This window comes from Leuresthes tenuis, unplaced genomic scaffold, assembly GCF_036924035.1.
Source record: "Leuresthes tenuis unplaced genomic scaffold, fLeuTen1.0.hap1 SCAF_13, whole genome shotgun sequence".
Lineage (NCBI taxonomy): Eukaryota > Metazoa > Chordata > Actinopteri > Atheriniformes > Atherinopsidae > Leuresthes > Leuresthes tenuis.
Window position 1 is genome coordinate 1,898,319 of NW_027325367.1, and position 19,175 is coordinate 1,917,493.

The following is a 19,175-nucleotide window of genomic DNA, read 5'->3' on the forward strand; positions in this document are numbered from 1 at the left end:
CAACTTCTAAGGAGTTATTGCTGTTCCTTTCTGAAAGATGAACATTATTGTTCCCACATTACTTTGTTAGCTGAAGCTAACGCTAACAGCTTAGCTAATGAAGATGACGTGCACCAACTTCTAAGGAGTTACTGCTGTTCCTTTCTGAAAGATGAACATTATTGTTCCCACATTACTTTGTTGGCTGAAGCTAACGCTAACAGCTTAGCTAATGAAGATGATGTACACCAACTTCTAAGGAGTTACTGCTGTTCCTTCCTGAAAGATGAACATTATTGTTCCCACATTACTTTGTTAGCTGAAGCTAACGCTAACAGCTTAGCTAATGAAGATGACGTACACCAACTTCTAAGGAGTTATTGCTGTTCCTTTCTGAAAGATGAACATTATTGTTCCCACATTACTTTGTTAGCTGAAGCTAACGCTAACAGCTTAGCTAATGAAGATGACGTACACCAGCTTCTAAGGAGTTACTGCTGTTCCTTTCTGAAAGATGAACATTATTGTTCCCACATTACTTTGTTAGCTGAAGCTAACGCTAACAGCTTAGCTAATGAAGATGACGTGCACCAACTTCTAAGGAGTTACTGCTGTTCCTTTCTGAAAGATGAACATTATTGTTCCCACATTACTTTGTTGGCTGAAGCTAACGCTAACAGCTTAGCTAATGAAGATGACGTACACCAACTTCTAAGGAGTTATTGCTGCTCCTTTCTGAAAGATGAACATTACTTTGTTAGCTGAAGCTAACGCTAACAGCTTAGCTAATGAAGATGACGTACAGCAACTTCTAAGGAGTTATTGCTCTTCCTTTCTGAAAGATGAACATTATTGTTCCCACATTACTTTGTTAGCTGAAGCTTTCCAGTTGAACGGTTCCGTTCTGTAATTGGACTTTATTGGACCTAAAAAAGAAGGAACGCTCTGGTCCCTAAAAGCCACGGGTTTAGGAGGCCAGTGAACAGACCTTGAACTGAACAAACTGTCTCACACCTGATTCTGAGGTGAAGATAAGACACGTAAAACTCAAAATGACAAGATGAGGCCGACTCCCGGAGGAGAACGCACATCAGTGACACTGAGCACGGCGGTACTGGAATAAAAGGCTCTGCAAACACGAAGCTTCCTGCATGAAAATGTGTCCTGATGCAACCAGGTTTTCCTGATGGATGACGCTCTCAATCATTTTGTATTCAGGCAAAAATAACAGTTTCTCAACCAAAACACAAACAAATAAATACTTCATCAACTCCCTGAATCTGCCCCTCCAACGGGACACATTTTCCACGGTCTCAATCAGAACTTTGAAGCTGAAAACACAGAGTGCCGAAGTGACAAAGCTCCACAATCAAGTCCCGCTCCTCCATAACAATCAGCAGCTAATGGGACTCCTGTGATTGTAATTCTCTCCGTGTCACTGTGACTTGCTGTCAGAGTGGCTGCACTACGAGGCCGCCGCTGTGCTGGAATTAAAGTTCCTCAGAGACAGATTGGCGCTCTGCTAATGGCGGTCCTCATTAGATTGAAATTATTTCACTCCCTCCTTACCACTATTATCTGATTAATTGCTGCAGCACTGAGGCACTTCAGGGGAAACTCCACTTTCTTCAGTCAGTCCTAACAAACAGGAAACGGATGCAAACTGCCTGCAGCCATCTTTATCCGGTTTCATCTCCATTTCTGAGCCGCCAGGCTGTGTCACGACTGATATATACGAAGCAGAGAGTCATATCATAGGCTGGAAACCCGCTGAAATCTCCCACAGAAGCCCAGAGTGGCCTCGAACTGCTAACTCACAGCTAACTGCTAACTTCTAACTCATAGCTAACTGCTAACTTACAGCTAACTGCTATCTCACAGCTAACTTACAGCTAACTGCTAACTCAAGGCATGTTTCTGATAAAGATGGAGGTCTCCAGGTACAATTGTTTAATGAGGTTAATATTTCCAAAATGTTTAAACGCATTTTCAAAGCTAACATCAGCTGTTAAAGCCAGAGGCTGGAAACCCGCTGAAATCGCCTACAGAAGCCCAGAGTGGCCTCGAATGCTGTTATTTATTTGGATTATTTCTGCTATGAGCCGAATATCCTGTTGTCGGGAAACAAAGCTAATTTTCACGTCTCATTTTCGAGTTTTTATGATGAAACCCGACTGTTGTTTACATGCTATAAAAAGAAAATGAGCTGCGTTTTCTTGAGGGAGGTCAGGTAATTAAGATGAGCAGTTTCTGTGTTAACATCAGATTTCATCAGTTATTATCAGTGAAAAAACAGCTGCTGACGATCTATCAATGTTAAGTTCTATCAAATAGTCTAATAAGTCGAGGCATGCGTGTAAAACCGAGTGGAGAGATGAGAGTTTAACTGACTCCACTATCGCTCGGTCTGTAATTGCTCTGAAGCATCACATTAAAGTCTCAATACATGACCAAAACAATCCCGTGGTAATGACATAATTAACCTGTTATCAGTAGAAAACGGATCACCTTGAGATAATGACGCAATTAATGATATGAAAGAAAAATTCCAAGCATTGCTCCTCTCAGCTTCTGCGTATTCTGTCCTTAAAAGACAGATCTGGGAACAGAAACCTTTCCTTTGCATTCAGCTCTAATAAAAGCTGCCGCTTTGATACTTGCTGATCATTTAAATGTGAAATATTCAGTAAAAATCCCTTCTTCCTGTTCCTGGGAGCATAAATCAGGGTAAACCTCCCTAAAAAAGACAACCCTGGTATTTATTTAGTTCCTCTTTGTTTGAAAGTTCCTCATTTAACGAGCCGTCACTCCTTAAGTTGGCTCCGCCTCCTCTGCTAAGCCCCGCCCACTCGCATCCACCCTGCTGGACGGATGAAGCCAGCTTCTGGTGGAAATGTTCTGCTGTCAGCTGCACTGAGGAGCATGCATCTTCCATCCAGCAGCAGCCTCAGAGGATATAAGAGCCCAGTGGATAAACTATATCTGAGGCTAATGTTCCAGCAGAGTTAGCTAAAGACTGTGAATGTGCAGCAGACACTTTTCATCCCACTGTTTTAACAACTTGGTCCAGTTCAACGCTGGACTGAAGGAACTGAGCCACAAAGAGGATCAGTTCCAACTCTCAGAGCCTGAACTTCAGAGCAGGGAAATGGAAGCATCTGAGAAATAACTCCTCATGGTTTATTTACTGATTTATTTCCTCCTTTAGCAGCAGCTAACGCTAACAGCTTAGCTAATGAAATAACTCCTCCTGGTTTATTTACTGATTTATTTCTTCCTTTAGCAGCAGCTAACGCTAACAGCTTAGCTAATGAAATAACTCCTCATGGTTTATTTACTGATTTATTTCCTCCTTTAGCAGCAGCTAACGCTAACAGCTTAGCTAATGAAATAACTCCTCATGGTTTATTTATTGATTTATTTCTTCCTCTAGCAGCAGCTAACGCTAACAGCTTAGCTAATAAAGATGATGTACACCAACTTCTAAGGAGTTACTGCTGTTCCTTTCTGAAAGATGAACATTATTGTTCCCACATTACTTTGTTAGCTGAAGCTTTCTAGCTGAACGGTTCCGTTCTGTAACTCAGACAACCTGCAGCTGTGTTTAAGGTGTGTTTCCAACACAACACCGGTCCTCTCCTCACTCTCGCTGCTACATTGAACGCCGTGTACCACTCTCGGTGTGTTAGCGTTACATTATCGGCATGTTTCTGATAAAGATGGAGGTCTCCAGGTACAACTGTTTAATGAGGTTAATATATCCAAAATGTTTAAACGCAGTAATTAACGGTTCACATGCATTACTACGAGTTACGCTGTGCACATCTCCGGCTTGGTCCAATACTGTTGATGAGAAAGCATTGTTTGCTAGCATCTGCTGCTAACTTACAGCTAACTTCTAACTTATTGCTAACTGCTAACTCACAGGTAACTGCTGACTTACAGCTAACTGCTAACTTACAGCTAACTGCTAACTCACAGCTAACTGCTAACTTACAGCTAACTGCTAACTCACAGCTAACTTACAGTTAACTGCTAACTTACGGCATGTTTCTGATAAAGATGGAGGTCTCCAGGTGCAACTGTTTAATGAGGTTAATATATCCAAAATGTTTAAACGCAGTAATTAACGGTTCACATGCATTACTACGAGTTACGCTGTGCACATCTCCGGCTTGGTCCAATACTGTTGATAAGAAAGCATTGTTTGCTAGCATCTGCTGCTAACTGCTAACTTACAGCTAACTGCTAACTTACTGCTAACTCACAGCTAACTTACAGCTAACTGCTAACTCACAGCTAACTTACAGCTAACTGCTAACTCACAGCTAACTTACAGCTAACTGCTAACTCACAGCTAACTTACAGCTAACTGCTAACTCACAACTAACTGCTAACTCACAGCTAACTGCTAACTCACGGCATGTTTCTGATAAAGATGGAAGTCTCCAGGTACAACTGTTTAATGAGGTTAATAGATCCAAAATGTTTAAATGCAGTAATCAATATGTCACCTTTAACTCAGCTGAGAAGCTTCTGAGTATAAAAACAGATCGACCATGAGCCAACACAACAAAGCTCATTAAACCTTCTAAAAAACACTATTCTCTGGCTCCATGTTTCTGTCGCACAAACGCTCAATAAGACAAATTATCCACAAACTGAAAACGACGAGTTGAAGCACTTTCGCAGGGAGCTTTTCCCTCTCGGGCCGTTTAGTTTTCAGCAAAGCAACAATCAATGTTTACATCTGTCCATAAGCTCCCAGCTGCTGCTGGGAAATACAACCAGCTGGGTCAGCACACGCTTATAACCCTCTGCTGCCTCCACACAACAGAACATGATGAAACTTTAATGAGGCTTGTGGGAAACAGGGTCCATCTGAACTTGTTTTGTGGAAAATTCAGGTAAAATCAGCTTATTTTATAACTTTACCGGATATTACCCAGGGGACGTCCTATGGTAGCTGTGCCCAAGATGGTGTTTTTATTCTCTGGAAGTATTCAGCATCTTTAATTCATAGAGATAAAAACCTAAATCTAAACAGTTTAAATCCATTAATGATAAAAGAGGGAAAAACTCAGAGCTTTCTCTTTGTATCCTCCAGTCTTTTTAGGACTGATGCAGCAAGTATGAGACAGCTTTCCCCTCAAGGTTTGTCTCTTTGTGCTTTGCAGAGTCATTTCTCAGACAGGATGGAGGTCAGCGCAGTGATTTGAGGTCACTGCAGAGATGCTCTGCTGGGTTTCGGGTTCAAACTCAGGTTCAGTCTCTCCTGGACTTCCACACACCTGTGTTTCGCTGTCTTATTGAAACGTTAACCTTCGATCCAGCTGGAAAAGCTCATCACTCACTTCCCCTTTCCTCCATCCTTACTGGCTTCTCACTGTAGTGATGTTATTAATGCTCCGTGTCAGGTCTCTTCCACATAAACATCACCATCTTTGACACGTTTTCCTCTAAAATTAGCTAGTTTGCTAAGCTAAACGTGGCTATATGTGCCTACCCAAGGTGATTCGGTCCTTGTGTTTCCTCTCAGGGTTATTTTTAACCAGGACTAGCCCATATGGAGCGTTACACTTTGTCCTTCAGGCTGTGTTGGACCAGTTTATGAAAATAAATGTGCAACTTTATCACAGTTATATAAGCAGCCAGATATATTTTTACTTTATTCTAAATCTGGACATCAGAAGGTGAGTTTCCTCCTTACCGAGAGTAAAATCTCTCCATCAGCTCTCATCTGGAGGTTGCTGCAGTCAGCTTCAAACTCTTTTTGTGAAATGTTACAGTTAAAGGGGAACTCTGGTATTTTTAAACCTTATTTCTGGCATGAAATACGTTCATCTACTCACTGAGAACAGTTTGGTGAAAGTCGGCGTCCTTCTGAAGATATTTAGATAACTGGAGATCCATATAACGGAGTGAACGGGGCTTAGAGGATGCAGCCTCTAAATAAGGCATTATCTGTCTTTATTTCACCAATACTTTAAGAAGAATGAATGAATGAACGTGTGCTATAGCTCTGTTAGCTCATAGCTGCTGTTAGCTCATAGCTCTGTTAGCTCATAGCTGCTGTTATGTGGCTACTTGCGGCTATAGGAGAGCTAACGGAGGGATTTCTACACACTCGATGATGTCATCAGCGCCCACCGCTGCAGCTCATTCACTCCGGTAAGAACGTCCATCTTACTCAAAGTCGTCGTTCACGTTGTCAAAATCTGATAAATATCCTGCCATGTTGCACAAAACTATCAGCAGCAAACTCTGTGTGAAGTTAGCCGACTGTCACAGAGCACGGAGTGAATAAACTGTGCTGCAGGGGGGCGTGTGGATGAAGTGGTCCCAGTAGAGTGCCTGTGTAGAAATCCCTCCGTTAGCTCTCCTATAGCTGCAAGTAGCCACATAACAGCAGCTATGAGCTAACAGAGCTATAGCACACGTTCATTCATTCATTCTTCTTAAAGTATTGGTGAAATAAAGACAGATAATGCCTTATTTAGAGGCTGCATCCTCTAAGCCCCGTTCACTCCGTTATATGGATCTCCAGTTATCTAAATATCTTCTGAAGGATGCCGACTTTCACCAAACTGTTCTCAGTGAGTAGATGAACGTATTTCATGCCAGAAATAAGGTTTAAAAACACCGGAGTTCCCCTTTAAGGTGTTGTGTTCCCATCAATGGGAATCGCCAATAAGACATTATTGGACCTTCCGTCCACTAATGCAGAATTATGGCCGTATTAAAGGAAAATTCAGCTATTTTTTCAGCCTGAAACCGCAGAGATCAGCAGAAGCGTCTCTCTGTAAACACTCAGCTGAAGATGCTGAACAGTTTTACCTTTAATGTTGACCTTTAACCTTTTCAGCAGTTTCTAATCTCGCCCAACATGTCTCCAGCTGCAGCGCGCCTTATTAATTTACCCCAGGCTGAAGAAAACCCCTGAAATTTCCTTCAAAATAAGCCCCTCAGTCTCTGCCAATGCTACTGCTGTGGGAATAAGTCCCTGCTGCTGAACTTAATGTGCTTTCCTCACTCACCCCAGCGGGCTGACTGGTGTGCAGCAGCATCTGAGTCAGCGCCATCACTCGCTCCTCCACACGCCTCACGAACTCCACAGACGGCAGCCTCTGTGAGCCGAGGAGGTCCGTGGCTCGGGCTGCCACCTGGCAGGCCTTCAGGACGAGGTCAGGGGGTCCCAGTGCGGGGGGGTCTTTACAGGCCGCCACCACACAGTCCAGGAGCTGACACACGGCGTCCCCCAACACCGGCACCATGTCCCCATCAGGGCTGAACCACAGCGCCTCCAGGCCTCTGCTGCCCCCCTCCACTCTCTGCAGGCCGCACAGCGACTGCAGGAACTGGACGTGGGGAAACAGCGCCTCTCTCCTGGGATGACTGGCAGGAAGCAGCAGCTGAGCGGCGGCGGGCTCGGGGTCCTTCAGCAGGACTTCAGGGGTGTCCTCTGAACTCCCTGGACCAAACAGATCCTGTGACATGTCGTCCAACCTGCCGTCATCGTCTGGAAAATTACACAGAAAGATCTTATTTCCAAGCTAGTTCAACGCAACACCATCAGCTAAACCAGGGGTCGGGAACCTATGGCTCGCATAATGTAAATTATGTAAATGAACTTGGATTAGCTACAGTAAATATAAGAGCTCAAATAACTAATGCTGAAAGTAATGCCACAAATAATGAGCCGAAAACAGAAATTATGAATTATAAAACTTGTTTAATGGCACTAAAAGAAGAACACAGACAAATTGGATCTCAGTGGGTCTACATCAGGGGTCGGGAACCTATGGCTCGAGAGAGGACTCCGGGTGACTTGTAGAACTATGATGGCGCTTGCATTTACTTGTCTTTTTGTTGAAAAATGTGGAATGCCTTGTGCAAATCAGATGTCCCTGAAAACAAGCAGGTACAGTAAGTAGTTCAGTCAGCCATAACACCTCTAGTTTCACTATTACATCATAGGTGTAAGTGACTCAAGCCATTTGGAAAGGCATTAGTTGCCCTATAGCAGGGGTCGGGAACCTATGGCTCGCCAGCCAGGTGTGGCTCTTTTGATGACTGCATCGCAGATAAAACTAAATATTCTCACTTGTTTTAATCCATCCATCGATTTTTCATGTCCTGTTCAGGGCTGCAGGAGCAACTGTCCATTATTTTAATTGGATGATACTGGACTACGTAAAACAGGTAAACGCCCCCTTTTGAATCAGTCTGAAGAAGGGGTTTTACACCTGCTGGTGACCTCAGACGCCCTGATATATGCTCCCAGGAACAGGAAGAAGGGATTTTAACCTTCAGACGCCCTGATATATGCTCCCAGGAGCAGGAAGAAGGGGTTTTACACCTCAGACGCCCTGATATCTTCTCCCAGGAGCAGGAAGGAGTTTTACACTTCAGACGCCCTGATATCTGCTCCCAGGAGCAGGAAGAAGGAGTTTTACACTTCAGACGCCCTGATATCTGCTCCCAGGAGCAGGAAGAAGGAGTTTTACACTTCAGACGCCCTGATATATGCTCCTAGGAACAGGAAGAAGGGTTTTTACACTTCAGACGCCCTGATATATGCTCCCAGGAACAGGAAGAAGGAGTTTTACACCTCAGACACCCTGATATATGCTCCCAGGAGCAGGAAGAAGGGTTTTTACACCTCAGACGCCCTGATATATGCTCCCAGGAACAGGAAGGAGTTTTACACCTCAGACGCCCTGATATCTGCTCCTAGGAGCAGGAAGAAGGAGTTTTACACCTCAGACACCCTGATATATGCTCCTAGGAACAGGAAGAAGGGTTTTTACACTTCAGACGCCCTGATATATGCTCCCAGGAGCAGGAAGAAGGGTTTTTACACTTCAGACGCCCTGATATATGCTCCCAGGAACAGGAAGAAGGAGTTTTACACCTCAGACACCCTGATATATGCTCCCAGGAGCAGGAAGAAGGGTTTTTACACCTCAGACGCCCTGATATATGCTCCCAGGAACAGGAAGGAGTTTTACACCTCAGACGCCCTGATATCTGCTCCTAGGAGCAGGAAGAAGGAGTTTTACACTTCAGACGCCCTGATATATGCTCCCAGGAGCAGGAAGAAGGGTTTTTACACAATATGTCACCTTTAAATGCAGTTTATGCTCACTGTTGTCGTCCTTGCAGCAGCTCCACACGTCACAAGTGATATTACAGAAGTTTAAAATGGATAGACTTTCACAATTTTCCTCCACAGTTACCGACACGTCAAACATAGCCTCAACTTTAGTCTCTTTTTGGGCCTAAAGTGGGACTCAGTGGGACGCGAGGCCACAAGTCTGCAGGTGGCGAGTCCATTGATGAGTGTCCAACATTTCCAATATCGTTTCACAGTGGGACAAAACTACATTTTACAATTGGAACACGGCTGATGTTCTCACATCCCAGCTTTTGTTTTTGCTTGTTTATGCCTCTGCTGTAAAACTGGCTCCATAAACATCAAAATCCCCAGAAAAACTTCCTTCCCTGGAGGTAAATTATACTTACTACAGGATGCTGCCTGACTGCTGAATATATATAAAAGACAACACTACAGTCAGAGTAGGGAGGCGTTTTCATACAAATACTACTTTTTCAGGGGAGGCAAAGTCGAATTTAATGTATTTCAGTCCTGAGAATCAAATGTGTTGCTTTCTAAGTCAAACTTTGAAGGATTTAAACTCCTTATTCTGACCAAATGGGCCATGCTTTTCACTTTTACAGCACGTATCCCATAAAAGGCCTTTGGGGTGTTCGGTTTAGGGGGGAAGGTATTTACTCCACTGTGTGGTTTTATACGGGGTGTTATTTCTAAGAATGACATTTCCTCCAGCTGCTCCAGACAAATGAATCATAATATCATTTTAACAAGCTGTGGCGCTTTTAAAGAGCCAGAGCTGCAGCCTCCTTTCAGACTGGACCAAAGTTTACGCCATGAACTCATCACATCCACACAGAAACATCTCTACTGTGCTGCTGCGAGTCGTTATGGACCCGATCCAGGCCTCCAAAACCGTCTCTGCAGGGCATCATCCTCAAATTTCAGACATAAGCATTATTTAGTCCGTCGTCGGCCATATTTGACCGTAGTGATGTTGGTAAGGATCCTTGAAAATTCATTTTAAATAGCAAACTGCCTGCAGCCATCTTGGTTTACCATTCTCTGTTACTAAACTCTAACTGCGACATCAAGGAGGTAAAAAAAGATGGTAAAAACCTCCTCTGGTTGCCGGAATATCAGCCAACTAATGTTGAACCTACGGCAGCCCAGAGCCGCCTTGAATGCACTTATTTCTTTAGTTATTTCTGCTCTGGAACATTCTGTTTTTCAGCCGTTTCTGTGTTAAAATCCCATCTCAGCGTTCATTTTCCTCCGTCCTGACTGGGCTCCAGTTGCTGACACGCCCACAGAAACTTGCCGCCATATTTGACCGTAGTGATGTTGTTAAGGATCCTTGAAAATTCATTTTAAATAGCAAACTGCCTGCAGCCATCTTGGTCGATATTTAAGACGTTTTGAACTCCGTTTCCTGACGATAACGAGTACGAATGAGAGGCGGTTTGTGCACTTTATGGACTCGAAGGCTCACATTCTCTGTTACTAAACTCTAACTGCGACATCAAGGAGGTAAAAAAAGATGGTAAAAACCTCCTCTGGTTGCCGGAATATCAGCAAACTAATGTTGAACCTACGGAAGCCCAGAGCCGCCTTGAATGCACTTATTTCTTAGTTATTTCTGCTCTCAAACATTGTGTTTTTCAGCCGTTTCTGTGTTAAAATCCCATCTCATCGTTCATTTTCCTCCGTCCTGACTGGGCTCCAGTTGCTGACCCGCCCACAGAAACTTGCCGCCATATTTGACCGTAGTGATGTTGTTAAGGATCCTTGAAAATTCATTTTAAATAGCAAACTGCCTGCAGCCATCTTGGTCGATATTTAAGACGTTTTGACCTCCATTTCCTGACGGTAACGTGTACGAATGAGAGGCGGTTTGTGCACTTTATGGACTCGAAGGCTCACATTCTCTGTTACTAAACTCTAACTGCGACATCAAGGAGGTAAAAAAAGATGGGAAAAACCTCCTCTGGTTGCCAGAATATCAGCAAACTAATGTTGAACCTACGGAAGCCCAGAGCCGCCTTGAATGCACTTATTTCTTTAGTTATTTCTGCTCTGGAACATTCTGTTTTTCAGCCGTTTCTGTGTTAAAATCCCATCTCATCGTTCATTTTCCTCCGTCCTGACTGGGCTCCAGTTGCTGACCCGCCCACAGAAACTTGCCGCCATATTTGACTGCAGTGATTTTTTTAACGAGGATATTTCTTCCACATAAACACCAACATCGTTTACACTTTTTCCACCAAAATGAGCTCGTTTGTCTCTCTAAACATGGGTCCATGTGCCTAACTGAGGTAATTCGGTCCTTTCCCACCGTGTCTCGTCTTTTTGATACGAAACAGTTTTACTTTTCATGTTGACCCAAGCATTTTCAGCTCAGGGCCACTTCCAGTAACACCTTCATGCCAATACATCTATACATTCTTCAACTGAAGGAATAACTAAATAAGGGACTGGATAGTGTAGTGGTATGATTGCCACCTTCCATGTGGGAGACCTGAGTTCAAATCCCCAGCATGAAAGGGTATTAGCTAACCTAGCTAACCTAGCTAACCCTCCAGTAGGGGTCCTTAGGCAAGACCCCCTAACCCTAACATCCCAACACCTGTAAGTCGCTTTGGATAAATGCTAAATGCTAAATGCATAATCATAAACTTTGTAAACAGAGTTTAACTAAAGCGAATATCATAAAGTCCATTTTTAACGAGATATTTATATATAAATGCAACACTTTCTGACACTTAGAAGCTCCCTTGACTATTAGATCTTTGGAACCAACGACCTGCTGATCTGAGGTCCATTACAACATTCCTGTGAAATAACCTGACGATTCAAGGTTGAAAACGGCACCGACAGACTCACCTGCCTCCGTGCAGCTCTTTGGCGTCACCTTGGTGATCAGCATCTCCCGCCGCAGCCTCAGCACCTCCTGCTGCAACCCCAGGGCCTTCTCCTTCCAGCCGGCGTCCTCCCTCCTCAGCTTGGAGGCCAGCGCCTCGGTGTACTCTCTGCCGCTCATTCCAGGAGGCTTGTTTTTTATTATAGCCACTGCCAGAGAGACTTTGACTTTCATGAAGAGCCACCCGGCTCGGCCCAGCCCTAAACCAGAGGAAGGAGCACAGCAAAGGACTGATTTTGTGACTCATTTCCTTCCTCTTCCACTTCTCTTTCCTGCGGTGTGCCACAGGGTTCCGTTTTGGGGCCTTTATTGTTCCTGTTATAACTGCTTTAAGGACACATCCTCTTTCTAAGCTACAGATCTTTCACACCTGATCAGACTGTTCAAAGTTGGATGTCTGGCAGCGTTCTCCAACTGACCAAAGAGAAAACAGAAGTCTTTATTTGTGCCCTGAGATGTGTCTAAGGTCATGGAAACTTGAGGTACATTTGCTTTCACTTTGGATAGCACCTGTATATTTAGGGCATGTACAGAGAACCTAGGACCATCAGAGTCGAGCTGAGTGTTGACAAGCAGGAACGATTTGATCTTTAACTGTATTATTTGGGTGTGCTAGTCCAGTTTCTCTCGGACTGACGTGTTTACATGCCTTTAAAAGTCCAGTTTCGGTCGTTCTGACCTAATTAGCACAAGCTAAACATGCATCCATTATGGCAAAACCGGGACTATTTTCTCAATAAAACGTTTTGGGTTTGTTTTTCATTTGACGTTTTCTGCTAACTCCATCTGCCTAAACTATGTTTTTCGACCAAAATTGTTGCTATTAGCATTAAACTCGTCACTTATTACAACTGCAGTTAATACAGCTAGCTACACAGCTAGCTAAAACAAACACAACAATACGCAGCTAGCTAAAACAAACCACAACAACATAAAAGATCATTATCGTTCATTTAAAGCATTGTTCACCAAATAATTAACCATTTTTTACCTTTGTTGGTGCCATCGTTACTCTCCATTTGCAGATAATCCTCCTCAGTCTTCCTGCTAAAGCTAACGTTGCGGCTACGCCTGATCAGTGTTTCGGTGAAATCTGTTACCCGAAGAATTCAGTGTCATGTAAAGGTCACCGGCAGGTCATTCACATTTCTAATATTTCGTTAAAATATATAGATTAAAATATCTGGATGATCATCTCTGTAAGATTTAATACTTATTACACTATATAATTATTACTTAATATAAAAAAGGAAACTGGGAACTAAAAATAAAAAAGGAACTTATATTTAATAACGATGCTAACGTTGTAGCATCGCGTAGTTTAGCTTTTTGGCATTTATTTATTAAAAAAAGTCGAAAAGGGAAAATTCTAAAACACCTGAAACATTAAAGATTATCAAAGTAAATAGAAAATACATCAGAACATACAACATAAGGTGTAAGATTCACATTCAAAACTTAGATGTTTAAAAAATTATGAAAATGAAGCAAAACTGGATTAAGTCTGTGGTTTAAACAGAGTCTGAGGAACTTTGGTGGTTCATATAAATCAGACGAAAGATAAACATTAAAGTTGGACATTTGCAAAACTTATAATCTTTCTTTTCTTTAAAGTTTTTCTTCCAAAGACAATAAATTATTGTTTGCATAATATTTTCAGACAACTTCCAATTGAAGTGTTTAACTGTGGTCTTACTGCTGCTTTAAAGCCTTCTCCTCAATGCCAAGAAAAGACAAAATATTTACATTTTTCCATAAAGAACAAGATTCAAGAAGTTTTCCTCAGTGAACAAACAGAGGCGGTCAGATACTGAGCCATGCCTCTGCAGCTGATGTATTTTCTACCTTTACACACCTCACAATTAGAACATGTGCTCCACATCATACATAGATTAAATATAGTTGGTTATTACACCTCAGACTCATCTTAAAGTCGGTTTACATGGACTAAAATATCTCAGAGAAGTTCCCCTCATCAGCTTTCAGCTGGCAGGTGTGCAGATATTTTTACACACGTGTGTTTTTCTGCTCAGTTAAATTGAGGCTGGTCTAATTACCAGAATTTACATACAGCGATGGTTAACCTTTTGGAAGTTTTCTGACTGACATTTTCGAGTGTCCTTGGCATGTGAAAGCAATGCCGCTGACACATGATTGGCTGTTTAAGTTGTTAAAAAATCACCGGCTCATTACCAGCAGCACCGCTCGGGATCTGATCAAATTAATGCTTTCATTCATTTTTTGCTCGCAGACTAAATTAAAATCGAAATATTTCTTTTTCAGCTTCTTCCAACTCAATTAAAGAGGGCCTAAAAGCAGGTAGACGACTAAAAGAGGCAAAACACAAACTTTAGCTCTTCATTTGTTCATTGATTTTCCAACTGGAACCTGGGGGTGGAACACAAAACACTGGATGCTTTGTTAAACTGTGTTTCCAAAGGAAAGTCATAGGGAAAGTATGATAAACAGCTGCAGAGATGACAACTGATACTTGAAAATGGACCATTAAAGATAAATAGAATGAACAGAAAAGCAATGAGAATATGAACATTTTCCAGAGAACGTGCAAATTTAACAAAGACAGATTAAATGTTCCAGAAAAAGAGGTAAAATCACCAAAAATGTAAACGTGAAAGGTCGTTAAAAAAGATTCAAAACGACCTCAGAAAGTCAGAAAATAGGCACAAAGACATTTTCATTCATTAGCTTCATTAGAAAGGAAATGACTCAAAATTATCTCAGAATAGAAGAAAATATAAAAGGACAATATAACCTCCAAAAGATTTACAACCACATTCACAAACAAGAAAAACAAGAACAGACATGGAACATGACTTGTTTGTGATTGTGAGATGATAATAAATTATTTTCTGTGGTATGAACGCCTTATTTCTTCATTTTATTTTTATTTTTTTATTAACCTTTATTTATACAGGTAAAATCTCATTGAGACCCAGGGTCTCATTTGCAAGAGAGACCAGCAGAACACAAAGTTACAGATTAACTGAAGGTACAAGAGACAAAAACAGGAACATATGATGATTAATAATAATAAAATTAAAGAAAAAAGGAACTAGTTAAGTACAGAACATGTGCAGACCCCCACTGACTGTCTCACCAGCCTTCCTACAAGTAATCTGAAGTCCTCTAATGAAATAAAACTGGACAGCTTCAGCTTCTGTTGGAGCTTGTTCCATGTTATAGGCGCAGCAGAGGAGGAGCTCTCACCCAGACCGGCCTCCCGGCCCGCGGCGTCCATCATCAGCAGCAGTTTGGGTGAAGCTCGCCGGGAGCCTGGGTTGTTCTGTCACTCAGCTCCGTCCTCAACAACAAGATCAATAGAAGCCCGGCGGAGCTGCACGATGTGGCTGTAAGTTTGACACGGAGAGGGAAATGAAATGATGAATGATTCATGCTGGAAATCTCACTGCTGGGGGGCGCAGAGCCAGGAAATGAATATATTGTTTCCCCTGTTTGGGGTTTTTCAACCAAAGTAAAACAAGTTTTCAGCTTCAACTTTTCCTAGTTTGAATTTGACCGCTGGAACAAATCAGCTCCTCCAAATCCGAGACCATGGTCCCCAGCCGGAAAAGGGTGGAACGCTCTTTCCGGGTCGGGAATGAGATCCTTCCCCAAGTGGAGGAGTTCAAGTATCTCGGGGTCTTGTTCACAGTGAGGGACGAATGGAGCGGATCGGTGCAGCGTCTGCAGTGTTGCTGCACCGATGTGAAGATTTACTATTTACTGGTCAGTCTATGTTCCCATCCTCTCCGATGGTCCTGAGCTGTGGGGAGAGACCGAAAGAACGAGATCGGGAATACAAGCGGCTGAAATGGGCTTCTGGGCCTCCCTTAGAGATGGGGTGAGAAGCTCAGTGATCCGGGAGGGGCTCGGAGTAGAACCGCTGCTCCTCCGCATTGAGAGGAGTCAGATGAGGTGGCATCTGGTTAGGATGCCCCCTGGGCGCCCCCCTGGGGAGGTGTTCTGGGCCCGTCCCACTGGGAGGAGACCCGGGGGAGACCCAGGACACGTTGGAGAGACTATGGCCTGGAAACGCCTCGGGGTCCCCCCGGAAGAGCTGGAGGAAGAGGTGGAGGAAGAGTTGGAGGAAGAGCTGGAGGAAGAGCTGGAGGAAGAGTTGGAGGAAGAGAGTTGGAGGAAGAGTTGGAGGAAGAGAGCTGGAGGAAGAGTTGGAGGAAGAGTTGGAGAAAGAGTTGGAGGAAGAGAGCTGGAGGAAGAGTTGGAGGAAGAGTTGGAGAAAGAGTTGGAGGAAGAGAGCTGGAGGAAGAGTTGGAGGAAGAGTTGGAGGAAGAGCTGGAGGAAGAGCTGGAGGAAGAGCCGGAGGAAGAGTTGGAGGAAGAGTTGGAGGAAGAGAGCTGGAGAAAGAGCTGGAGGAAGAGCTGGAGGAAGAGAGCTGGAGGAAGAGTTGGAGGAAGAGAGTTGGAGGAAGAGTTGGAGGAAGAGCTGGAGGAAGAGTTGGAGGAAGAGCTGGAGGAAGAGTTGGAGGAAGAGTTGGAGGAAGAGCTGGAGGAAGAGCTGGAGGAAGAGTTGGAGGAAGAGTTGGAGGAAGAGTTGGAGGAAGAGGTGGAGGAAGAGAGCTGGAGGAAGAGTTGGAGGAAGAGAGCTGGAGGAAGAGTTGGAGGAAGAGGTGGAGGAAGAGAGCTGGAGGAAGAGTTGGAGGAAGAGTTGGAGGAAGAGAGCTGGAGGAAGAGTTGGAGGAAGAGAGCTGGAGGAAGAGTTGGAGGAAGAGTTGGAGGAAGAGTTGGAGGAAGAGGGGGAGGAAGAGCTGGAGGAAGAGGTGGAGGAAGAGAGCTGGAGGAAGAGTTGGAGGAAGAGGTGGAGGAAGAGAGCTGGAGGAAGAGTTGGAGGAAGAGTTGGAGGAAGAGAGCTGGAGGAAGAGTTGGAGGAAGAGAGCTGGAGGAAGAGGTGGAGAAAGAGTTGGAGGAAGAGTTGGAGGAAGAGGTGGAGGAAGAGTTGGAGGGAGAGAGCTGGAGGAAGAGTTGGAGGAAGAGAGCTGGAGGAAGAGGTGGAGAAAGAGTTGGAGGAAGAGTTGGAGGAAGAGGGGGAGGAAGAGCTGGAGGAAGAGTTGGAGGAAGAGGTGGAGGAAGAGTTGGAGGGAGAGAGCTGGAGGAAGAGTTGGAGGAAGAGAGCTGGAGGAAGAGGTGGAGAAAGAGTTGGAGGAAGAGTTGGAGGAAGAGGGGGAGGAAGAGCTGGAGGAAGAGTTGGAGGAAGAGGTGGAGGAAGAGTTGGAGGGAGAGCTGGAGGAAGAGCTGGAGGAAGAGTTGGAGGAAGAGGTGGAGGAAGAGGTGGAGGAAGAGGTGGAGGAAGAGGTGGAGGAAGAGCTGGAGGAAGAGTTGGAGGAAGAGGTGGAGGAAGAGCTGGAGGAAGAGTTGGAGGAAGAGGTGGAGGAAGAGTTGGAGGAAGAGGTGGAGGAAGAGAGCTGGAGGAAGAGTTGGAGGAAGAGCTGGAGGAAGAGTTGGAGGAAGAGGTGGAGGAAGAGTTGGAGGAAGAGGTGGAGGAAGAGAGCTGGAGGAAGAGCTGGAGGAAGAGTTGGAGGAAGAGGTGGAGGAAGAGGTGGAGGAAGAGGTGGAGGAAGAGCTGGAGGAAGAGTTGGAGGAAGAGGTGGAGGAAGAGTTGGAGGAAGAGGTGGAGGAAGAGAGCTGGAGGAAGAGTTGGAGGAAGAGCTGGAGGAAGAGTTGGAGGAAGAGCTGGAGGAAGAGCTGGTGGAAGAGTTGGAAGAAGAGCTGGAGGAAGAGTTGGAGGAAGAGCTGGAGGAAGAGTTGGAGGAAGAGGTGGAGGAAGAGGTGGAGGAAGAGGTGGAGGAAGAGCTGGAGGAAGAGTTGGAGGAAGAGGTGGAGGAAGAGTTGGAGGAAGAGGTGGAGGAAGAGAGCTGGAGGAAGAGTTGGAGGAAGAGCTGGAGGAAGAGCTGGAGGAAGAGCTGGAGGAAGAGCTGGTGGAAGAGTTGGAAGAAGAGCTGGAGGAAGAGTTGGAGGAAGAGCTGGAGGAAGAGTTGGAGGAAGAGGTGGAGGAAGAGCTGGAGGAAGAGCTGGAGGAAGAGCTGGAGGAAGAGCTGGAGGAAGAGCTGGAGGAAGAGGTGGAGGAAGAGAGCTGGAGGAAGTGGCCGGGGACAGGGAGGTCTGGGTTTCTCTGCTGAAGCTGCTCCCCACGCGACCCTCAGATAAGCGGCAGATGATGGATGGAACAGATCCAGCTCTTACTATCACTCATGAGCAGCTCCTCAACGATCTCTGCAGCTGTTGAACATGAAGGAGTAAAACATTCCATCCCAGCTGTATCAGAAGACATTTTAATCTATTTCATAAATTACAGCCAACTGAATTTACAAAGACTTGCTCTGAAAATAAGAGGCCTGGTTTGAAGCCAGTGTCAGGTTTGTCCTGCAGGCTACTGTAGAAACAGACACCCTGCAGTCTCTTTGGATACAAACTGCTCGTTTTAAGACAAGAAAAACACAATAATTCTTATTTTTACTGGGTTTTACACTGAGGAAGAAGAAGGAAGCAATATGAAAGGTGTGTTGACATCTAATTTGATTTGCTTTATTCATAACATCGAGTGTTAACAGACGAGGACGCCAGTAATTCTGTATTCAAGGCCTCAACACAGGAGTCCACATCCATCTTTTTCTACCTGAAATCATGATACAAGACCTTCAAATGCAGCTTCTCTGAGGCTCTGTTGAAAGTCGTCTAACTGTGAAACAAATAGATAGTAAAATGATCTAAGTTTAGGTAGAAGTGGGAGAGTTTTTAGTTATAATTATTAATCAACTATAATTCCGTTTGATGTACAAATACATATTTCCCTTGAAGAAGTTTCCTCTTTCACGCTCCAGTTGCTTTCGAGCACTTACGATAACTAAGTTATCACAGATCTGAGAAGCTTACACTTTCTGACCTTTGACCTTTTTGGGAAAACAACTCAAAGCAAACAGTCTCACACAACCAAAAGGTGTATAAGAAATACCAGCTAAGAGGCAGATTAATGCAAAGTAAGGTGATGCAAAGCGTGGCAACACAAAGCAACACGTGTCCCACCTTCTCATTCATAACAAAGAAGACCTTCAAGGTGGGGCTACAGTCCTGGACGATAACAACGCTTTACATTCTTCCTGTGATTCTCTCGCTTCTTCTTTAACCG

At 44.2% G+C, this 19,175-nt stretch overlaps 1 protein-coding gene across 1 annotated transcript in view; it reads right to left on the reverse strand.

Annotated features, from left to right (window-relative positions):
- mei4 (meiosis-specific, MEI4 homolog (S. cerevisiae)) overlaps positions 1-12,188 on the reverse strand; it is a 35,705-nt gene extending 23,517 nt beyond the window's left edge. Inside the window, exons 1-3 of the mRNA XM_072362884.1 lie at positions 11,978-12,188; positions 11,895-11,900; positions 7,017-7,498 (exon numbers count right to left, since the gene is read on the reverse strand). Coding sequence (XP_072218985.1) covers positions 7,017-7,498; positions 11,895-11,900; positions 11,978-12,188 — 699 coding nt within the window. The remainder of the gene's footprint in view (positions 1-7,016; positions 7,499-11,894; positions 11,901-11,977) is intronic.
- Between the last annotated feature and the right edge of the window lie 6,987 nt (positions 12,189-19,175).